This window comes from Solanum verrucosum, unplaced genomic scaffold, assembly GCF_900185275.1.
Source record: "Solanum verrucosum unplaced genomic scaffold, falcon-dt-bn FXZP01000183.1, whole genome shotgun sequence".
Classification (NCBI taxonomy): domain Eukaryota; kingdom Viridiplantae; phylum Streptophyta; class Magnoliopsida; order Solanales; family Solanaceae; genus Solanum; species Solanum verrucosum.
The window spans coordinates 573194-590130 of record NW_026020430.1 but is presented as its reverse complement, the minus strand read 5'-3'; the positions used below and the strand labels follow the sequence as shown (position 1 = coordinate 590130).

Genomic DNA, 16937 nt, shown 5'->3' with positions numbered 1-16937 from the left:
AAATTCACGATACGTTGACCAAGTCAAATTATTGGTTAATAAAGTCGGATTAATATTTATGTCAGAATTATATGACTTAAATCAAGTCCAAATAACATTTGAGTCAGTCCATTAAATTGACAAGATGAGCCCAACTCATATCCTTCAGGCCCAGGGGTCAAAATTGCTTGAACCAAAATACCCCTAAAGTCCTAGCTCAAGCCTATATAAAGAGGTCTTCATAAGACCAAAGGGGAGATACACACATACATACACACAGAAATACATAGTTGCTTTTCATTGGTGATCTGCAAGTCTTCCGCATACAAGAAGTCTTCGTTCCAAGTATTGAGCCGCAAGTATTCTGCCAAATCAAGAACATCGGTGGAGAGAAGAATCATGGGATTACATATCTTTTTAAGAGATTTTATAAAGATTGTAACTTTCGCATTAATTCAAATACAAATATTATTGTTTGTTTGCTATTTTTCTTTTCCTGTTTACTGTATTTCAGGATTAAAACTTTAGACGCTTACAGTCGTGTAAATAAATTTTATATTATCAGGTCATTATTGACATTAAATTTTGGTCTGATATTTTAAAAGTTTATACTTTTAAGTATTTTAATTTTAAAATAGTTCAAAATACATGTTTTGCAATTTTAGTGCAATTTGTTGATATCTATTCTCAAAGTATTAGAATTTTTATCGATTAATTTTATTTATATTATTTTGTCACAACCAGTTGAATACGTTCAAGTATTTGTTTATTTTGATTAAATCATTATTTCTGTTAAATTGTATTTTTTACATGTCATTGGTTATGTTCGTTACATTTTTTAATATTTATTTTATCTGTTACATTTGTTAATATTCATTTTGATATTTTGCACAATCCAAAAATTCATTCTGATATAAATAATATTTCATACACATATATTTTATTGACTGGTGATTTTGACACACTATTTTAAAATAGTTATATTGTAATTTTCGACTCCTTATATAAAAAATAGTTTACCTATTAGGTTAAAGGGGTGGTGGTAAAAATTATTTATTTTCAGATTTTTATATTTTCCATCTGGTCCACCACCACCAGGACATAAACTAGAACACCTCATATTTTCCGGTGAAGCTCCGGCCAACCAGAACCACCTCCACCTTCATCTCTTCTTGTTCCTTTGCCCTCGTTTTCCAGCAACCAAACAACGACCAGCTACAACCATCCATACACTGCCTCACGCTACCAGACCCAACCCCAAAACCCCCTCTGTTTTCCAGCCAACACAACCAGAAAACACCTCCAGACGACAACCAAAAACCAGCTCCAAATCCCAGACCAGCATGAGCTTCAAGCTCCGACCCACCATCCCAACACCACCAGATTCCTTCGCCAAACCACCCTCCACTGTTCTCCACCGGAAACACCCAACACAACCAGAAACCCACCAAAACATCAACCTCAAAGGACCCCTTCTACTGTTCCATTTTTCCGGCTGGCTCCAAGCTGAAATAACACTGCTGCGACCAGCAGCCCTTCCCCTTTTTCCCCTTTCAATTTTTTGTTTGTTTTGCAGGTTATCAGCGAAGCAAGCTTCGCTCCGGTGAACAAAACCCCATCTCCACTCCCCATTTTTTCCGGCTCCCAGACCTCCATCAAACGAGCACCGAGTTCCCGTTCCGGTCAAATTTTCCATCTCCAGTGATTAGCAGATCCGATTCTCAGGTAAGTATTGTTTATTTATTGCGTTCATTTACTGCTTGTTCAAATTATTGGGGTTGATTTTAGTATTATCTTCTAATTAATTTATATTTTTTCATGGTGATTTAGCTTGCAGAATGTTAAGTTATTATAAGTTATGTTTTTGATAAATTTTATGGCTTCTATTGAGTGGTTATTAGTTTTCTATTATTTTTATTTTTGTTTTGTTTAATATTCATGGTTGTGGTTTAACTGTTATTATTTTATTATTGTTAATAATTGTTGGTAGATTAATATTTTTTATGTTTCTGTCTATGTTGTGCTATAGTTAACACTTGTTTTTGTTCTTCATTATTTTAATATTTTGGTATAGTAGTGAACGCTAAATCCAGTGAAGTTGTCTCTTCTTGTTATTGAGTTCTTTTTTTTTTGTAGATTTGTTATTCTGCTTAAGCAAGTTAATTGTGGTGATGAGTCTTTAGGTGACTAGGTTAGTGTTATTCGTTTTTAACTTGGAAAATATTAGTAAAGCCACTTGTTAAGACTATTTTCATGTTCACTTTGGGTCCTTTGTTATTTTCATTGTTCGGTTAAATTCATATATTTTGTTTGTTAAAAATAGCCAATGAAAAAAATTTCTTCGTCGATTTTGGAAGCATCCTCATTTTAAAAGATGAAAATTTAGTTCATGTTTATATTATTTATATGTTAAAATTGGCCAATGAAGAAATTACTGTCGATTTCCAAGGCCTTCCATGTTAATTAGACGGATTTTTATTTTTAAGTTATTCTTTGATAAATTTATTTTTATTCATGTTAATTTATTACCAACACTTTTACTAAGTGTTTTTATAGGTATCCGGAGGTGCTTTCCATTGAAGCTATTCGAATTATACTCTTATTAAATATTGTATATTATTGACGATAGATAAATTTAGGTCGATTCCTATATTGTTGTTTTATCATATTACTTGTGTATATTGCATGTTTATTATACTTGTACATTATTTTATTCTCCTCCTCAATTTGAAAAAAATGAATTCAGTCGGGACCCACATTTGTAAATTTTGAAGGATGCCAAACCCCCTTTCCTTCGGAATAACTTGAACACCTTACCTAGAATCAATTGGTTTTGTAGACATTTATTTTAAGTTAATTTGTTAATTGATTTTATATTTTTTCAAAAATTAGGTGGTGACTCCCTTTTTCCTTTAAACCCCTTTACCCTTTTAAATTTTTTTAATTCTTTTAAAAATTGATCACTATTTTTTGGCAAGTCACTGCAATGTTGCGCCCTCTCAAAGGATGTCAACCGTCATTTTTTTACTTATGGTACCAAATAATTATTCACTTTGTTTCAATATTACAAATCATACTTATTTATGCCATTTTTCTCTTATAACGCGAAGTAGATTAAATCATGAATAATCGCATAACAAATTTACAATTCACAAGGAAGAAAAGCACATAATTAAATATATATCTCTTTGATTTGCTGGTGGACACACTTCTATTTTCTTCTCTTTTTTGTTTTTCAGTTAGAATTGGATTAAATTTGTATTCGCACTGTTGGAGTCATTTTGAAGGGAACGTGTCTAACATGATTTTTTTCTCGTTTCTAATAGCTTGAACTTAAAATATTTAGTTTAGCGTGGAGGACTAGTAATTTAATAGTGATGTAGCTTAAAGTTTATTAGAGTTTTTTTTTTCTTTTTTTTTTCTCCTTTTTATCATGGCTTATGGATAATCCACTATTGGCTTTTCACTTAATCATTTTCAAGTTGGTAACACAAATGCATGCATCTCTAGAAGATACTAGTAATAGTATAGTCGCTTTTTCAACAGTGTCTAATCACTATTTTCTCTTTTTAGCTAATAATGCAAGCAGCAGCATTATCACCATTGTCTTGTCCCAACCTCTAAATTGGCCATTTGCATGAAATAGAGACTTCTACTTGTGTATAGTATATACACAATTTGAAGAGCTTTATGATTATTTAAGTGCAACTTGATATCAAAATGTCTGGGATTTTTACATTATAAATAAGGAAGTTTCTTAAGATAAAAATATCTCAAGAAACACTAATTCAAGTCTTCCAAAAAAAAAAAATGGCTACTTCATATTGGTTCATGTTTTTCTTGTTAAGTGTCTTGTCTTTATTTGCTTCTTCTACTTGTAATTCTATACCATATGTGGGTTCTAATCAGCTCAAGTTTTGGAAAGAAAATGTTGTCAATGAAATGCCTCAAGCTCTTGTTTCTAAATTATCTCCAATGAACATGATTGACTCTAAATATTACACTTCATTAGTGTCCAAAAAGGCATTCTCTTTTGATGCGCAAAGTTGTTTGCTTGCTGATATATTTTGTACTTCTGAGACTAATGCCGAAACATCCAAAATTCCCAATCTAGATTCTAAGATTCTCTACGCAACCAGAACCCCCGATCAAGCTAAAGTCTATGCTTCCAAACTCCCAAATCAAGCCAAAGTTTATCCCTCCAAAATTCCTAATCAAGCTAAGGTCTACACAACCAAAATCCCCAATCTAGATTCTAAGATTCTCTACACAACCAGAACCCCTGATCTAGCTTCTAAGGTATCTCAGACATCCAAAATCCCCAATCTAGATTCTAAGATACTCTACGCAACCAGAACCCCTGATCTAGCTTCTAAGGCATCCCAGACATCCAAAATCCCCAATCTAGATTCTAAGATACTCTACGCAACCAGAACCCCTGATCTAGCTTCTAAGGTATCCCAGACATCCAAAATCCCCAATCTAGATTCTAAGATACTCTACGCAACCAGAACCCCTGATCTAGCTTCTAAGGTATCCCAGACATCCAAAATCCCCAATCTAGATTCTAAGATACTCTACGCAACCAGAACCCCTGATCTAGCTTCTAAGGTATCCCAGACATCCAAAATCCCCAATCTAGATTCTAAGATACTCTACGCAACCAAAACCCCCAATCTAGCTTCTAAGGTAGCCCAAACATCCAAAATCCCCAATCTAGATTCTAAGATATTATATGCAACCAGAAACCCTGATCAAGCCAAGGTCTATCCAACTAATCTTCCAGAACAAACTAAGGTGTATACATCAAAAATTTATGCAACTTCACACTCTAATAGTCATCATCTTGGAGAAGTCTCTTTCTTCAGAGTCTCTATCCTCAAACCTGGAAACACAATCCATCTAGACAACTTAGTGAACCCGTTCCCTCATCGCTCATTTCTTCCTTCTCAAATTGCATCAAAGATCTCCATTAACTCAAACCATCTCCAACATTTATTCCCTCAAACTTTCACTTCACCATTCACAAAAGATACCACAAAAACTACCATCCTCAATTGCAATGCACCTACTCTAAAAGGAGAAGTTAAAACATGCGCAAAATCCTTAGAAGAAATGATAGAGTTCTCAAAGACTACCTTGAAACAAAACCACCTAATTTCATTGACAACAGATAGCATACAGGGGTCAGGACAGAAACTAAAAATTGAGAAATTTCATAAAATCAATTCCCAAAAGAGTGTCTCATGCCATGAGATATTCCTTCCTTTTGCTACATACTTTTGTCATTTGCTATCTTCAACTAATATTTACGCGGTGGAGTTAGTTGATTTAAACACTAATGTTCATGTTAATACAGCTATGGTTGTTTGTCATATGGATACTTCTTCATGGCCAGCTGATCATCCAGTTTTCAAAAAGTTGAATTTTTCACCTGGAAAAGGAGAGGTTTGTCATTGGATGTCACAAGCTGATCTTGTTTGGGTTGGAGATGATGCACATGCATAAAAAAAGAACAAGTCTACTTATGCCTTTTAATTAAGCTTTGAGTTTAATTGTCAAAATGGGTTGTCGTTTTTCTTGTTTTAGGAATAGTAAGGTACTGTAATTATGGAAAAATAAGTCCCAATCCTTACTTTCCCTTTCTTGTGTGAAGTGTGCTTTTATTCAGCGTGTAGTGTGATGGTTTTTATCAGAAAATGATATTCCCTTTTTATGTCTATTTTAATAAGGGAAAAGCAGAGGCGTATCTAAGGGGAGGTCACCGGGTTCACGTGAACCCATGGTCCCCTCCCGAGATCATATATAGTAGTGTTGTATTTTAAAAAAATATTGAAATATAGATGTGTGAACCCACACTCGGAGTATCACATAATGCGATTATGACTAGGTGCACCTCTCTCCACGAGGTTAGAAATATGAATTTTATATTTATCTTGTTCTATTTTTCTTTCTAAAATTAGATAACACTTCTCTAAGTGGTAATTTGTAGCACTTTTGACATTTTAATTAATTCATCAATATATATATATATATATATATATATATATATCAGAATTAATTTTAGACCTATAATTTCAAAATTTTAATGGTTTTCGGTAGTAAAACCCTAAATGTCGAACCGATGAAATTTATATCATAGATTAATCTTTTTATAATAGTGCACCCATCATCTCAAAATTCTGGATACGCCTCTGGGGAAAAGGCATAAATTCCCCCTTCAACTTGTACCGAAAAGTCAGTTACACACTTCAACTATTATGACGACCTATTACACACTTTTACTACTTAAAAGTGAATTTATTTACTCCCTAAAACTGACGTGGCAAAAAAATAAAAAATAAATAAAAAACTGGCGCGTCAGAAAAAATTAAAGTTAAAAAAAGAATTTAAAAAATCAAAATCTTCCTTTCCCCTCCCATTACCCTTTAGAAAAAGAATTAAAAAGTCAAAATCTTCCACCCCACCCATTACCCTCTTCTTCTTCATTCTTTAATTTTCATCACAACTTTTTATTTTTCATCACAACCTTAAAGATTCACAATGACGTGAGTGTAGTAGTGGTGTTGTTGGTTGTCCAGATTATTTGTTGGTTTTTCAGATCTGAAAGTATGGAGCTCTTTGGAACTTCATCGGAGCCATGACTGAAGCTTTGAGCTTGCCGACGCACCTTTAAAACAAATCAAAAGATTAAAATCGCAAAGGGATAAGGTAAGGGGGTTTGGTTTGGTGTTTGTTGGTGATTGATTTGGATTTTGAGTGGCTGTTTTGTGGTGGTTGTTTGGTGGCTGATGGTTCGTCAAAAAAGAAGAACAAATGGCGTTGTGGAGGTGGACTTATGGTGGTGATGGGTTGGTTGTTCTTCGCTGGAGAAGACAAAGAAAATTCTTGTATAAATTCAAATGAATGATTTCTCCTATGAGATTAGAGAAAGTGGGTGGGATTATAAAAAAGATACAACTATTAGAGAATTTTAATAATTAATTAGAGATTAATTAGTATAAAATAGAGTTAACAAAAAGAAAGTTAATTAATAAAGAAAAGAAAACAAAAATAATAGAAAAAATTATAAAATTTGACGTGGCACTGACATGATGATGACGTGGCAGCGAGTGTAATACACTACATGCTGTGAGAGTGGTATTACACGTCTCAGGGAGTAAATAAATTCACTTTTAAGTAGTAAAGGTGTGTAATAGGTCGTCATGATAGTTGAAGTGTGTAACTGACTTTTCGGTATAAGTTGAAGGGGGAATTTATGCCTTTTCCCTTACATTTATTATAAAGTTAAAAGTTACTATATCAAATCATAATATTGAATCACCATTTGACAAATTATGTCTCAATTTCAAACAAATCAAAATAATCTATATCAAATATAATTCATATTAGGTCCTATAATTAATAAATTAAAGTTTGGTAGTGTTATAAGTTGAAACCACTATTTCCTCGATAAAATTGATCGACTAGAATGGAAGAACAATAAAGTTGTTGGGGGCATTTCCTAAATAGAAGAAGTCTTGGGTACATTTCTAGAATTCCAAAAGTTTGCCGGATGCCAAATCTAAAAATTAGGAAACAATTTCTCAATTTTTCATTTCTACGAAACAATTTCATTTGAGAGATCAGGCGAAATCCTAAGGACAATTGATTTGAAAATTCGACATGGATCTTAACCCAGTAAGCTTCATATTTTTCGTTATTTGATTCATTTTTTCATCTAATGTACAATCAAATCGATACTTTGAAATCTCACAATTGTTGTTTTTTTGTTGCATTGATGCTAGGGTTTTGTTTGAGCTCCTTCTTCTTTTAATTGATCTGTTGATTTACTCGTTGTTTCCATTACTTTTCTACTGCATATCAAGTGTTACGGATCTGTCTTTGGGAATTGAAAATTTCCGCTTTAGTAAATTGTATAATCAGGTAGGTGTAAAATTTGTTTTAGTTGGATTAATTGTTACTGCAAATCTTGGTGAAATAATTGAATTAGTAAGAAGTGTTGATGTGCTAGTTTTGTTGATGCTAGGCTTAAGGATAATTATGGAGTCATAGTCACAATTGATGAGTTTAATATGGGACGAGTAGTCGATTACTCCCTCATGTTGATCCCCTTGTTTACCAAGTAAGATCAAAATGATTAGGCATAGAGAATCTATAGATGGCTTTTTAAGTGCTGTCATTGATCGCCTATTTTATATAGTTGCATCTCTTTTTGAGAAATGGCATAGTATTCCTGCTTTGTTCTATTCTCAAATCCATGTGAGCATTGCACGGATTTCACATCCAGGAGGTAGAGTGCAGTTGGTTTATGTCTAGTGTAAAAGAAATCATCATATGATAAATCTTCTAAATGTTGAAATCCTAATTTGCTTCAAGGAACAGATTTTTTACTTGGACTGGACCCAAATATTGTAAAATGGATGTAGAAGACTTGTTAACCAATCATTTTAGCTTGGGAATGGAGCTTGGTGATTGTTTTGTATACCTATATTTATTTATTTATATTTTTAGAAATGTGCTATTAATTTTGGATGTCAGGTAAGTACCACAGTCCCACTATATCATGTCAGTTACATGATCGGTGTGGTTAAGTTTTAGTTTGGTTTAGTATAAGGTACAACTAGCAGTTTAGCACACTTACCTTAGAGGATAGAATCACATGGATGAAAGTTGTTTCAAAAGACGTATAATTCCTCAAAATCCATCTGAACTTTAGAGAGAAAATGACAGAAGTAAAGGATTCATATAGAAGATACTGGCTAGTTGTAATTATAATCTATGTTGCTCGGCCTCTTCAAAATGTCGACAGGTGTGTGTAGGGTTGGCTTGGAGGATTCGACACAGGTGGGGCAACAATTTTGGAGAGTCCGAGCAACATGGATTAGAACTTAATTATATTGGTACACTTACATTAGCTCAAACATTATAGTAGTTTTTTTTTTACCCCTTTTTACCTTGTTTATATATTCGTATGTTAGTAGAAAATCTAGAGAACTCTAGCGGTAGATAATCCCAAACTATTGAATAGTGGAATGAAACTGGTCTTAATGTAGGGAAATATATCCATATAGCCAATCTCAACTAGCATGGGATTGAGTGATAGTTGTGTTGTTATTGTTGTAATCTTTAAGTTCATTCCTTTTGTATCAATCATCTGGATAAAAGGGGGGGATATATGATCTAGGATAAGCATGCAGGTAAAACAGGATTTTTTATCTGACATCCCCGAAGGTAATGTTCTTTTTAAAAAAATAAAAATGTTTAACCTTTTAATACATAATACTCTATAGCTTAGAGGAGTTTGTAGCCTTCCAGTTATCTTACTTTTCTCTGTTACTTATTTTAGATGATCTTCCTTTCTTGTTTTCTCTCTTTTACTACCTTTGCTGGTCCTTTCCCCTTACACCCCTAAACACTCTCTGCCGCAAGGAAAGGAGGGAGCACATAGAGTTTGTTGATTGATTCTGTCATAAAGTTAATTAAACTGTCACATTCTTTCTCAGCCTGCAGGGGAGGACTATGCACACCCACAGATATGTTTTTTCCATGTGCTCTTCAAGGTCTAGCTGATTACATAGTCTTCTTATTTTAATGTCTTAGGTTGTAATTGTGTTCATTTAACACATTTTCTTTGCATTGACAGGCAGCAGCATTAGCGTTTTATATTCTGTCTGCTTTATTTGTTGATAGTTTTGTTATCATCTTTGTGGTAACTGTTCTTTTAGCTGCTCTTGACTTTTGGGTGGTTAAGAACGTCAGTGGACGTATTCTTGTGGGTTTAAGGTGGTGGAATGAAATAGATGACAATGGCGAGAGTGTGTGGAGATTTGAGTGCCTTGATCAAGAGGTGGGTAATCTTGTTTCAGGTTCCTTAGCATACATCTTTACCTTCAGACGATCATTTATTTTAGAAGTGCTTGCCTATTTAGTCTTAATGATTAACGTTGTTGCCTTGGACAAACCTTTTTCCTTCACTTCTCCTTTCAGTCAATGGCTCGCATGAACAAGAAGGATTCCTGGCTGTTTTGGTGGACTTTGTACCTAACAGTAAGTGAAGACTCTATCACACTTGTTTCTTATTCTAATGTTCAACATAACAAATTGAGCACATGTACTGTACAATCAGAAAACAAGAAAAATCGGCAACAAACAACAAAATATGCGTGGATAGGAACAATGGCCCTTCACACCTTGGCTTCTCGATTTTTGTTTTCAGCTTTTACTTTTTCAGGATTCAGACTTCAAAGATATTCTAGAATATGGTGTAGAACTTATTTTATTTCTATCTGTGCCTTATTTTTGCATAAGTGAAATAGTTAGCCGTTGATGTGTTGCAGCTAATCCGTGTACTTTGTTGTAGGCTGTTGCTTGGTTCTTTCTCGCGATATTCTCCCTCATTAGGTTCCAAGCTGATTATCTTCTCGTTGTTGGAGTTTGCTTGACTCTCGGTATCGCAAATATTGTTGGTTTTACTAGATGCCGTAAAGGTGTGTACTTACTTTTAACTTCTATTGATTCTGCCTCTAACAGTATCTTTACCACTGGAGTTTTACTTTGTTTGGGTGCTCTAGTTTTCATGCAAGAGCATAAATGTATGACGGTAGATTTTGTTGGGTTCCCTCATTAGTTTGTGTATTCTTTTATTCACTTCTGTCTTGCTCTCACTGGGTATGTATGTATGCATGTTGTTGCTTCTGTCTTGCTCTGCTTGTTTCAGTTTTCATTTTTGTGTTTGGTAGTCATGATCAGATGTCTATGTACTATTCCCTTTTGAATTTTGCTTTCCAGTACGCCTTTACTGTTTAATCTTCATATATATTTCTCTTTCTAAAATCCAGATGCTAAGAAGCAGCTTCAAGCATTTGCAACCCAGACTCTCACTTCTCGGTTCTCCTCTACTCTACAGTCGGCATTTAGTGTTGTTTGATCAGTTAATACAGAACCAGCTAGTGTGGGAGGAAACTGGTCGTCAGTGTCCACCTCTACGAACAATCATGTATTGATTATATAATGGTGGTTTGTATACGCTGTGAAATTATGATGGCACATATTGGAGGGATGCTTAGGAGATTTTGACATGGTGTTAATTTGGACTTCTCCTTTATTGAGGTCTTGTACATGAACGTACTGGGAAAACATTTTTGGTTTCCTTTCAGTTTTCACGAATCCAATTGCTTCATTGTAATTTTTTTCGCACCGCGCAGCTGGTGAATAGATATATGGGCTATATGCATAAATGATTCTGAAATTTACCATTCACGTTCTGCAGCAAGTGCAACTAGGGGGTATGGGGGAGAGGTTCCATTTGTTTGTGGTGTTCGTATTCGTTTTCTAATATACTCTGATATGTGTTACTCGAGTTGAGGCTATTTCGGAATCTACGAGGTAGGGGCAAGGTTACTAATTACACTATGTCCTCTTTAGACCCCACTTATGTGAGATTTCATTGTGTATATTTCTGTTTCGTTTTCTTCTTTTTTCCTTCCTTTTCTGGTCCTATGATATTTTAAGATTAGTTTCTTTACAATATCTTGAAGAGATTTAACCCAGGATATCTCCTATGTCTTGATTTTTTAAATTATTTTTAAAGGTGATCTTGACTATAGTTAGGTGAATTGGGGGTGATTATAATTTATAAAAGTCGCAACTCTTTCATAAATGTCACAACTTTTCATGAAAATGGAGACTAATTTTGGAAATAAAATAAACTAAAAGGAAATTTTGATTTGTGATGGAGCGACGTAGACAGGCCTAGGATTCTACCACATAACTTGAAAGAATGATGTGAAGATATAAGGTAATTGCAACAATATAATATAGCCAGTGTAAGGTGGTCTAGAAAAGATTAAAGTGTATATAAATTTTAGCCCTATTTTTTTGTGAGGGTAGAGATTATTTCCAATAAACCATCAGCTCAAAAAGCAAAGTCATTCGAAAAGGGGAGCAAATGGAACAAGGGATAGCAAAAAAAAAAAGCATTAAAGAAAAACAAAACTACACAATTACTAAATACTAATACTAATAAAAACAAGAGCATGTGGGATTATCCCCTTCCTAACGTGCAATCATGCTCAATTACTTATTAACCTAGTATCCTAATTTTCATCAACATATTTTTTTATCTAGGATTATGTTCTCAAAAGCTGAATTTATGTCATATATGTCATATCTAATCATACTTTCGAAATAACACATTTATGTACCTCCTCGTCACATGCCCTAACCATCCCATTCAAGTATGCTAAGATAATACTCCCCCCGTCCAATTTTATGTCACATTTTTACTTTGCACTTGCATTAAGAAGTAGAGAAAAGACATAAAGACACAATTAAAGTTGTTCCGTATTTGCATAAAGACACCTTAACTTTCAAAGTGTCCTATCACCCCACAGAACTATTTAATATCGTTGTAAATGGGCCATTTTGACCCATTCCCTCGTCTGGGTTGTTACCACGCACATGAGGCGCGTCATTCAGTGATTTCACTGCCATGGACCAATTTAAAAGTGCCACGTGTCATTTTCTTTCTTTATTATTAATTATATAATCAATTTATGTCATCTTCCCCAATTTTAAACCCAAAAATAGCTGTTGGCAGCCCTAATTTTTCGATTTCATGGTTTTTTCCATAGCAAGATCAATGTTGGTTCTCTTTGTTTGACGACTTCATCATCTTCCCCAAGAAAATAAGGCAGGAATTCGTTTTATCTTTTAATTTCTAGTATAAAACGTTAATTTAAAGTTTTTTATGGTTTAGTTTCTTCTGAATTTTGTGATTAGGTTTTGATTGAAAATGTCAAATGCAATGTTGAATCGTATTTGTAATGATGAGAATGATCCGATGTTGCGAGTGAAATTGCGATGAAAACATGGTGACTTACTATCAATGCAAACTTCATGGTCGGAGCACAATCCAGCTCGAAGATTTTGGTCTTGTCCACGCTATCGTGTATGTTTCCTAATTCTTTTATGGAGATCTTTTGTTTATGTAATTTTCTTTAATTTATTTTTTTGCGTAATTTAGGAGGATGCGTGCAACTTCTTTAGATGGAGGGATCGTGAAGATGTTGATATACGATATAAGTACGTAATTCCGAGATTAACAAAGAGAATTAAGGAGTTGGAAGAAGTATTGACATCTTATGAAAGTCGTGTTGAAAGTAACCAAGTCGTGATGAAGGAGAAAAAGAAGAACAAATGTTGTAACTTGAAGCTAATTGTTTTGATTATTATTGTGTGTTTTCTATTTTTAAGTCTAACCAAGAATGTGAAGGATGGAAGTTGTAGGTGTGTGCAACCAAAATTACCATAGACATCTTTAGTGACTTTCAAGTTTTTGAAGTCGTAGGTGTGTGTAACTAGAAGCTAAGCTAATTGTCTTGATCTTGCTAGTTGTAGGTGTGTGTAACTTGAAGGATGGAACTTGCTGAATGCTCAAGTTATTGTTGGTCTTTGTTGTTGAAATAGTTATGATTTGAACAAGTTGTTAATGTATTTGGTTCTCTTGTCTATATTATTGTGGCAACCATTTGAGAAACTTCAAAAATATGTTCAACTACAAATAAAAAGGTAACAACAAAACTGATCAAAAAGAGGACTTCATTTCAACATAATCATTCAAGTTTTGTTTGGTTACACGCAAAATTGAGTTTGATTCCAATAAAAAATAGCACCAAAATATACATAATTAAATTTTGTTTGTCAAAATGAACAAGACAACATCAAAATGCCCTACTTCCATGGCACAGAAGTCTTCTTACTTGAAGTTGTTTGGCTTTGGCTATTAGCAATAACAGCAGCTGCAGACATAGTTTGGATAACCTTTTCAGCCCTCATTCTTTCTAGGTACGGTAATAGTTGTCTTCCCCTTCCATTTGAATCCACGTACTGGTGTGTAGCCAATATCACCAGTAACAACATTAGCCCTTTTTGTCACTCTTGTACCAGTATTGATGACTCTTCTACTTGGCAATCCAGGTTGCTTAGTCAGATAAATACACATTCAAATATAAGACATTTAGGCTTGCATTGAGAATTGTAAACTTACATTGAGAGTTGTAAATCCATCTTCAGCTTGGTATATGCCAACACCTACCATTCTTGGCCTTTTAAAAGGTTTTGTTTGTCCTCCACTGTTGTCCTCATGTTCTACTGGTCTCTTCCCTCTTTCTAGGCCTCTTCCACTACATGTTGCTTCAGAACTAGTTTGACTATGTTGAGTCATTCCTCTTCTTCTACCTAGTCCTTCATTCACATTTCTTTCTTGAGGTATTACTCTTCCTCTACCTGTTCCTCTACCTCTACCTCTACTTGTACCTGTACCTCTACCTTTCCCTCTACTATTTACAATATGTACTTTGAAATCAAAATATTAAACCATATCTATGTTGTCTAAAAATGATATAATAATTAGATATATTACCTCTGTGTTTGTAGCAGTTCCATGTGATTGAGTTGGAACACCTATAGAACTTGAAACTCTTCCTGTGCCTCTTCCTCTACCACTTTCATTATTTGTGGTGGCCTGTGAAGAGGCTCTAGGTGGTTGAGTTGAACTACTAGCCCTTGCTCTGCCTCCTGCTACTCTTTCTATGTCTCTTCCTCTACCACTTTCAGTAGCCTGTCTATTAATATATCAATACATGTACATATAACTTACATTTGAAAGTAACAAATAAAAGTACCTGTGCCTGATAAGATAGTTCAGTTGATTGACTTGGACCAGCTTGGTTTCTTGTAGGACATCCTCTTTTATTGTGTCCTTGTGTACCACATTTGTTACAAGTCATAACAGCACCTCTTTTGCTAAGCTTTCCAGTTTTTCTGCTTTCATCTGCCTCCTTTCTTCTAACCTTACCTGGTCTTCCAGGCAACTTCTTGATCTTTGGTGGCTTTACAATTGGATTATTTGATGTTGGCCACATTTTCATGTTATTCATTGGCTGAATAAAATAGGCATATGTGCTGAGGTACGTTTCCTTGCTATAACAACTAGCCACATAATGGATTGGTTCCAACTCCTTGTAATGAAGGGCAACAACACCATGAGGACAAGGAATGCCCCTGAGTTGCTAGGATCTGCAACTACAATTCCTACTAACAATGTCCACAGTATGTGTAAATCCATGATGTTTAATCTCAAAACCTCTTTCTCCATTTCAAGTCAAGTTACATTGCATAGACTTTTCAATATTTTCTTGCAAAATCTTCAAAGACATAGGAGATATATCAGTGATCCAAGTGTTTGAGAACTCTCTCAAATTACCAATTCTTTTCATCATCTTCACCCTTATCTCCTCAAGCATTGTGATTATTGTTTTATACCTTGCAGGCAGTATCCAAGCATTAAAGCTTTCTGCCATATTATTGTCCACAACATCACATTTGCTATAGTCTTGAAAATATTTCTTGCACCATGTATTCAAGTTGTACCATAAAAGATCATCCAAACATTCTTGTTCTAATTTCTTCATTGCCTGTATATTATCCATCATCTCAACTTCAAATGTGGATTTAGCAATCCTCCAAAACACTCTTCTTCTTTCAACTCCTTTCCAGTTTTTACACCAATTTGCAATAACATGTCTTGCACATTTTCTGTGTTCAACCAGTGGCAATACATTTTCAACAACAATTTCTAGTCCCTAACAAACCAACATAATAGAAAAAGAATAATTAAAATGCAAAACTCAACAACAATAAAACAGTAAGATCAGTAAAATAATTACCTTTTGCATATCAGTAATGATGGATAGTTGATGCCCTTCTCCAAGGTCAAGATCATTCTTCACTAGTTCAAGAAACCATGTCTAGGTAAACTGATTCTCAATTTCAACAACTGCCCAAGCAATAGGCAGCATTTGGTTGTTTCCATCTCTACAAATTGCCACTAATAACTGGCCTTTACACACACCTTTGAGAAAACACCCATCAAAACCAATCAACCTCCTAGCACCTCCAAAAAATGCTTTCTTTAAAGCATTGAAGCAAACATAAAATCCTTCAAAAAATTTCTGCCCAGTTTCATCTTCTTCTCCAACCTTCACTACACAAGTACTACCTGGATTACTCCTTAAAATTTCATCTTTATAATAAAAAATCTTACCATACTCCACAATGTGATCACCCATGATCTCTTGTAACACTCTAGTCCTAGCTCTTCTCACTGTTGTCCTACCAACATTAATATCCAACTCCTTTCTAATAATGTCCTTCAACAACACAATGTTGATGTTTGGCTGTTGAGTTATTCTTTCTTTGTATTTGGTGGCCAAAAATTTTGAGTTGCAAAAATAGTTATGAGTTGATGTCAAACATTTATGGACAGGGTTGTACGTTTTAACAATGACATCTCCACTAGTTTTATCCTTACTTGTACACAACAACCAAGGACAAGTCTCTTTACAACATCTCACTCTAACTCTGTCAGGCTCATTCACATATTTTTCAATTTGAATGTGTTCTTGGACTGCATATCTTGTCACTGCCACTTTAAATTCTTCAATAGTTCCAAAAACCAATCCTAATTCCCAAACAATCTTTTCAGAAGTTGCATCAAACACAACTCTATTTAGGGTTTTCTTCCTCCTAACAGGTTTATACACTACTTGATCAACCTCTTCACCATCTCCCCAACCTGTTTCATCATCTATCTCAAAGCTAGGAGCTTCATCACTTAGATAGTAAGGTTCATCACCTTCTAGCTTAACAACTAAGCTTTCCCTAATACCAATATTTGTCTCATCATACCCTATATCTGGACCTTTTTCATCAACATTAATCTGATATGAATTAGTACCTCTACTTCTCCTTTGTGATCTTTTGAAATGCCTCTTGGATTCCTTTATATCTATATACTCTTGATGGACATCACTGTCAACCTCAGTATCATCATTAGTATCCCCTTCAGATCCTGATTCATCTTCTACTTCATCATCAATTGGATCATTATCTAT

At 34.4% G+C, this 16937-nt stretch overlaps 2 protein-coding genes across 2 annotated transcripts; both read left to right on the top strand.

Moving 5' to 3' along the window:
- The first annotated feature begins 3768 nt into the window (after positions 1–3768).
- LOC125807707 (BURP domain-containing protein 16-like) lies at positions 3769–5701 on the top strand. Its single transcript, XM_049487438.1, has 2 exons — positions 3769–4278; positions 4744–5701. Exons 1-2 carry the CDS (start codon positions 3790–3792, stop codon positions 5485–5487), a joined length of 1233 nt encoding a protein of 410 aa, XP_049343395.1. The 5' UTR covers positions 3769–3789; the 3' UTR covers positions 5488–5701.
- Positions 5702–7558: 1857 nt separating this feature from the next.
- On the top strand, positions 7559–11103 carry LOC125807927 (Golgi apparatus membrane protein-like protein ECHIDNA). Its single transcript, XM_049487678.1, has 6 exons — positions 7559–7659; positions 9486–9542; positions 9626–9829; positions 9970–10029; positions 10343–10469; positions 10821–11103. Exons 1-6 carry the CDS (start codon positions 7645–7647, stop codon positions 10907–10909), a joined length of 552 nt encoding a protein of 183 aa, XP_049343635.1. The 5' UTR covers positions 7559–7644; the 3' UTR covers positions 10910–11103.
- The last annotated feature ends 5834 nt before the right edge of the window (positions 11104–16937 follow it).

Coding starts and splice junctions, on each gene's coding strand:
- LOC125807927 (XM_049487678.1), top strand. Junction 9,543..9,625: donor TTTTCCATGTGCTCTTCAAG/GTCTAGCTGATT, acceptor TTGCATTGACAG/GCAGCAGCATTAGCGTTTTA. Junction 10,030..10,342: donor GGTGGACTTTGTACCTAACA/GTAAGTGAAGAC, acceptor ACTTTGTTGTAG/GCTGTTGCTTGGTTCTTTCT.
- LOC125807707 (XM_049487438.1), top strand. CDS start 3,790: ATGGCTACTTCATATTGGTTCATGTTTTTCTTGTTAAGTGTCTTGTCT. Junction 4,279..4,743: donor CCCCTGATCTAGCTTCTAAG/GTATCTCAGACA, acceptor GATCAAGCCAAG/GTCTATCCAACTAATCTTCC.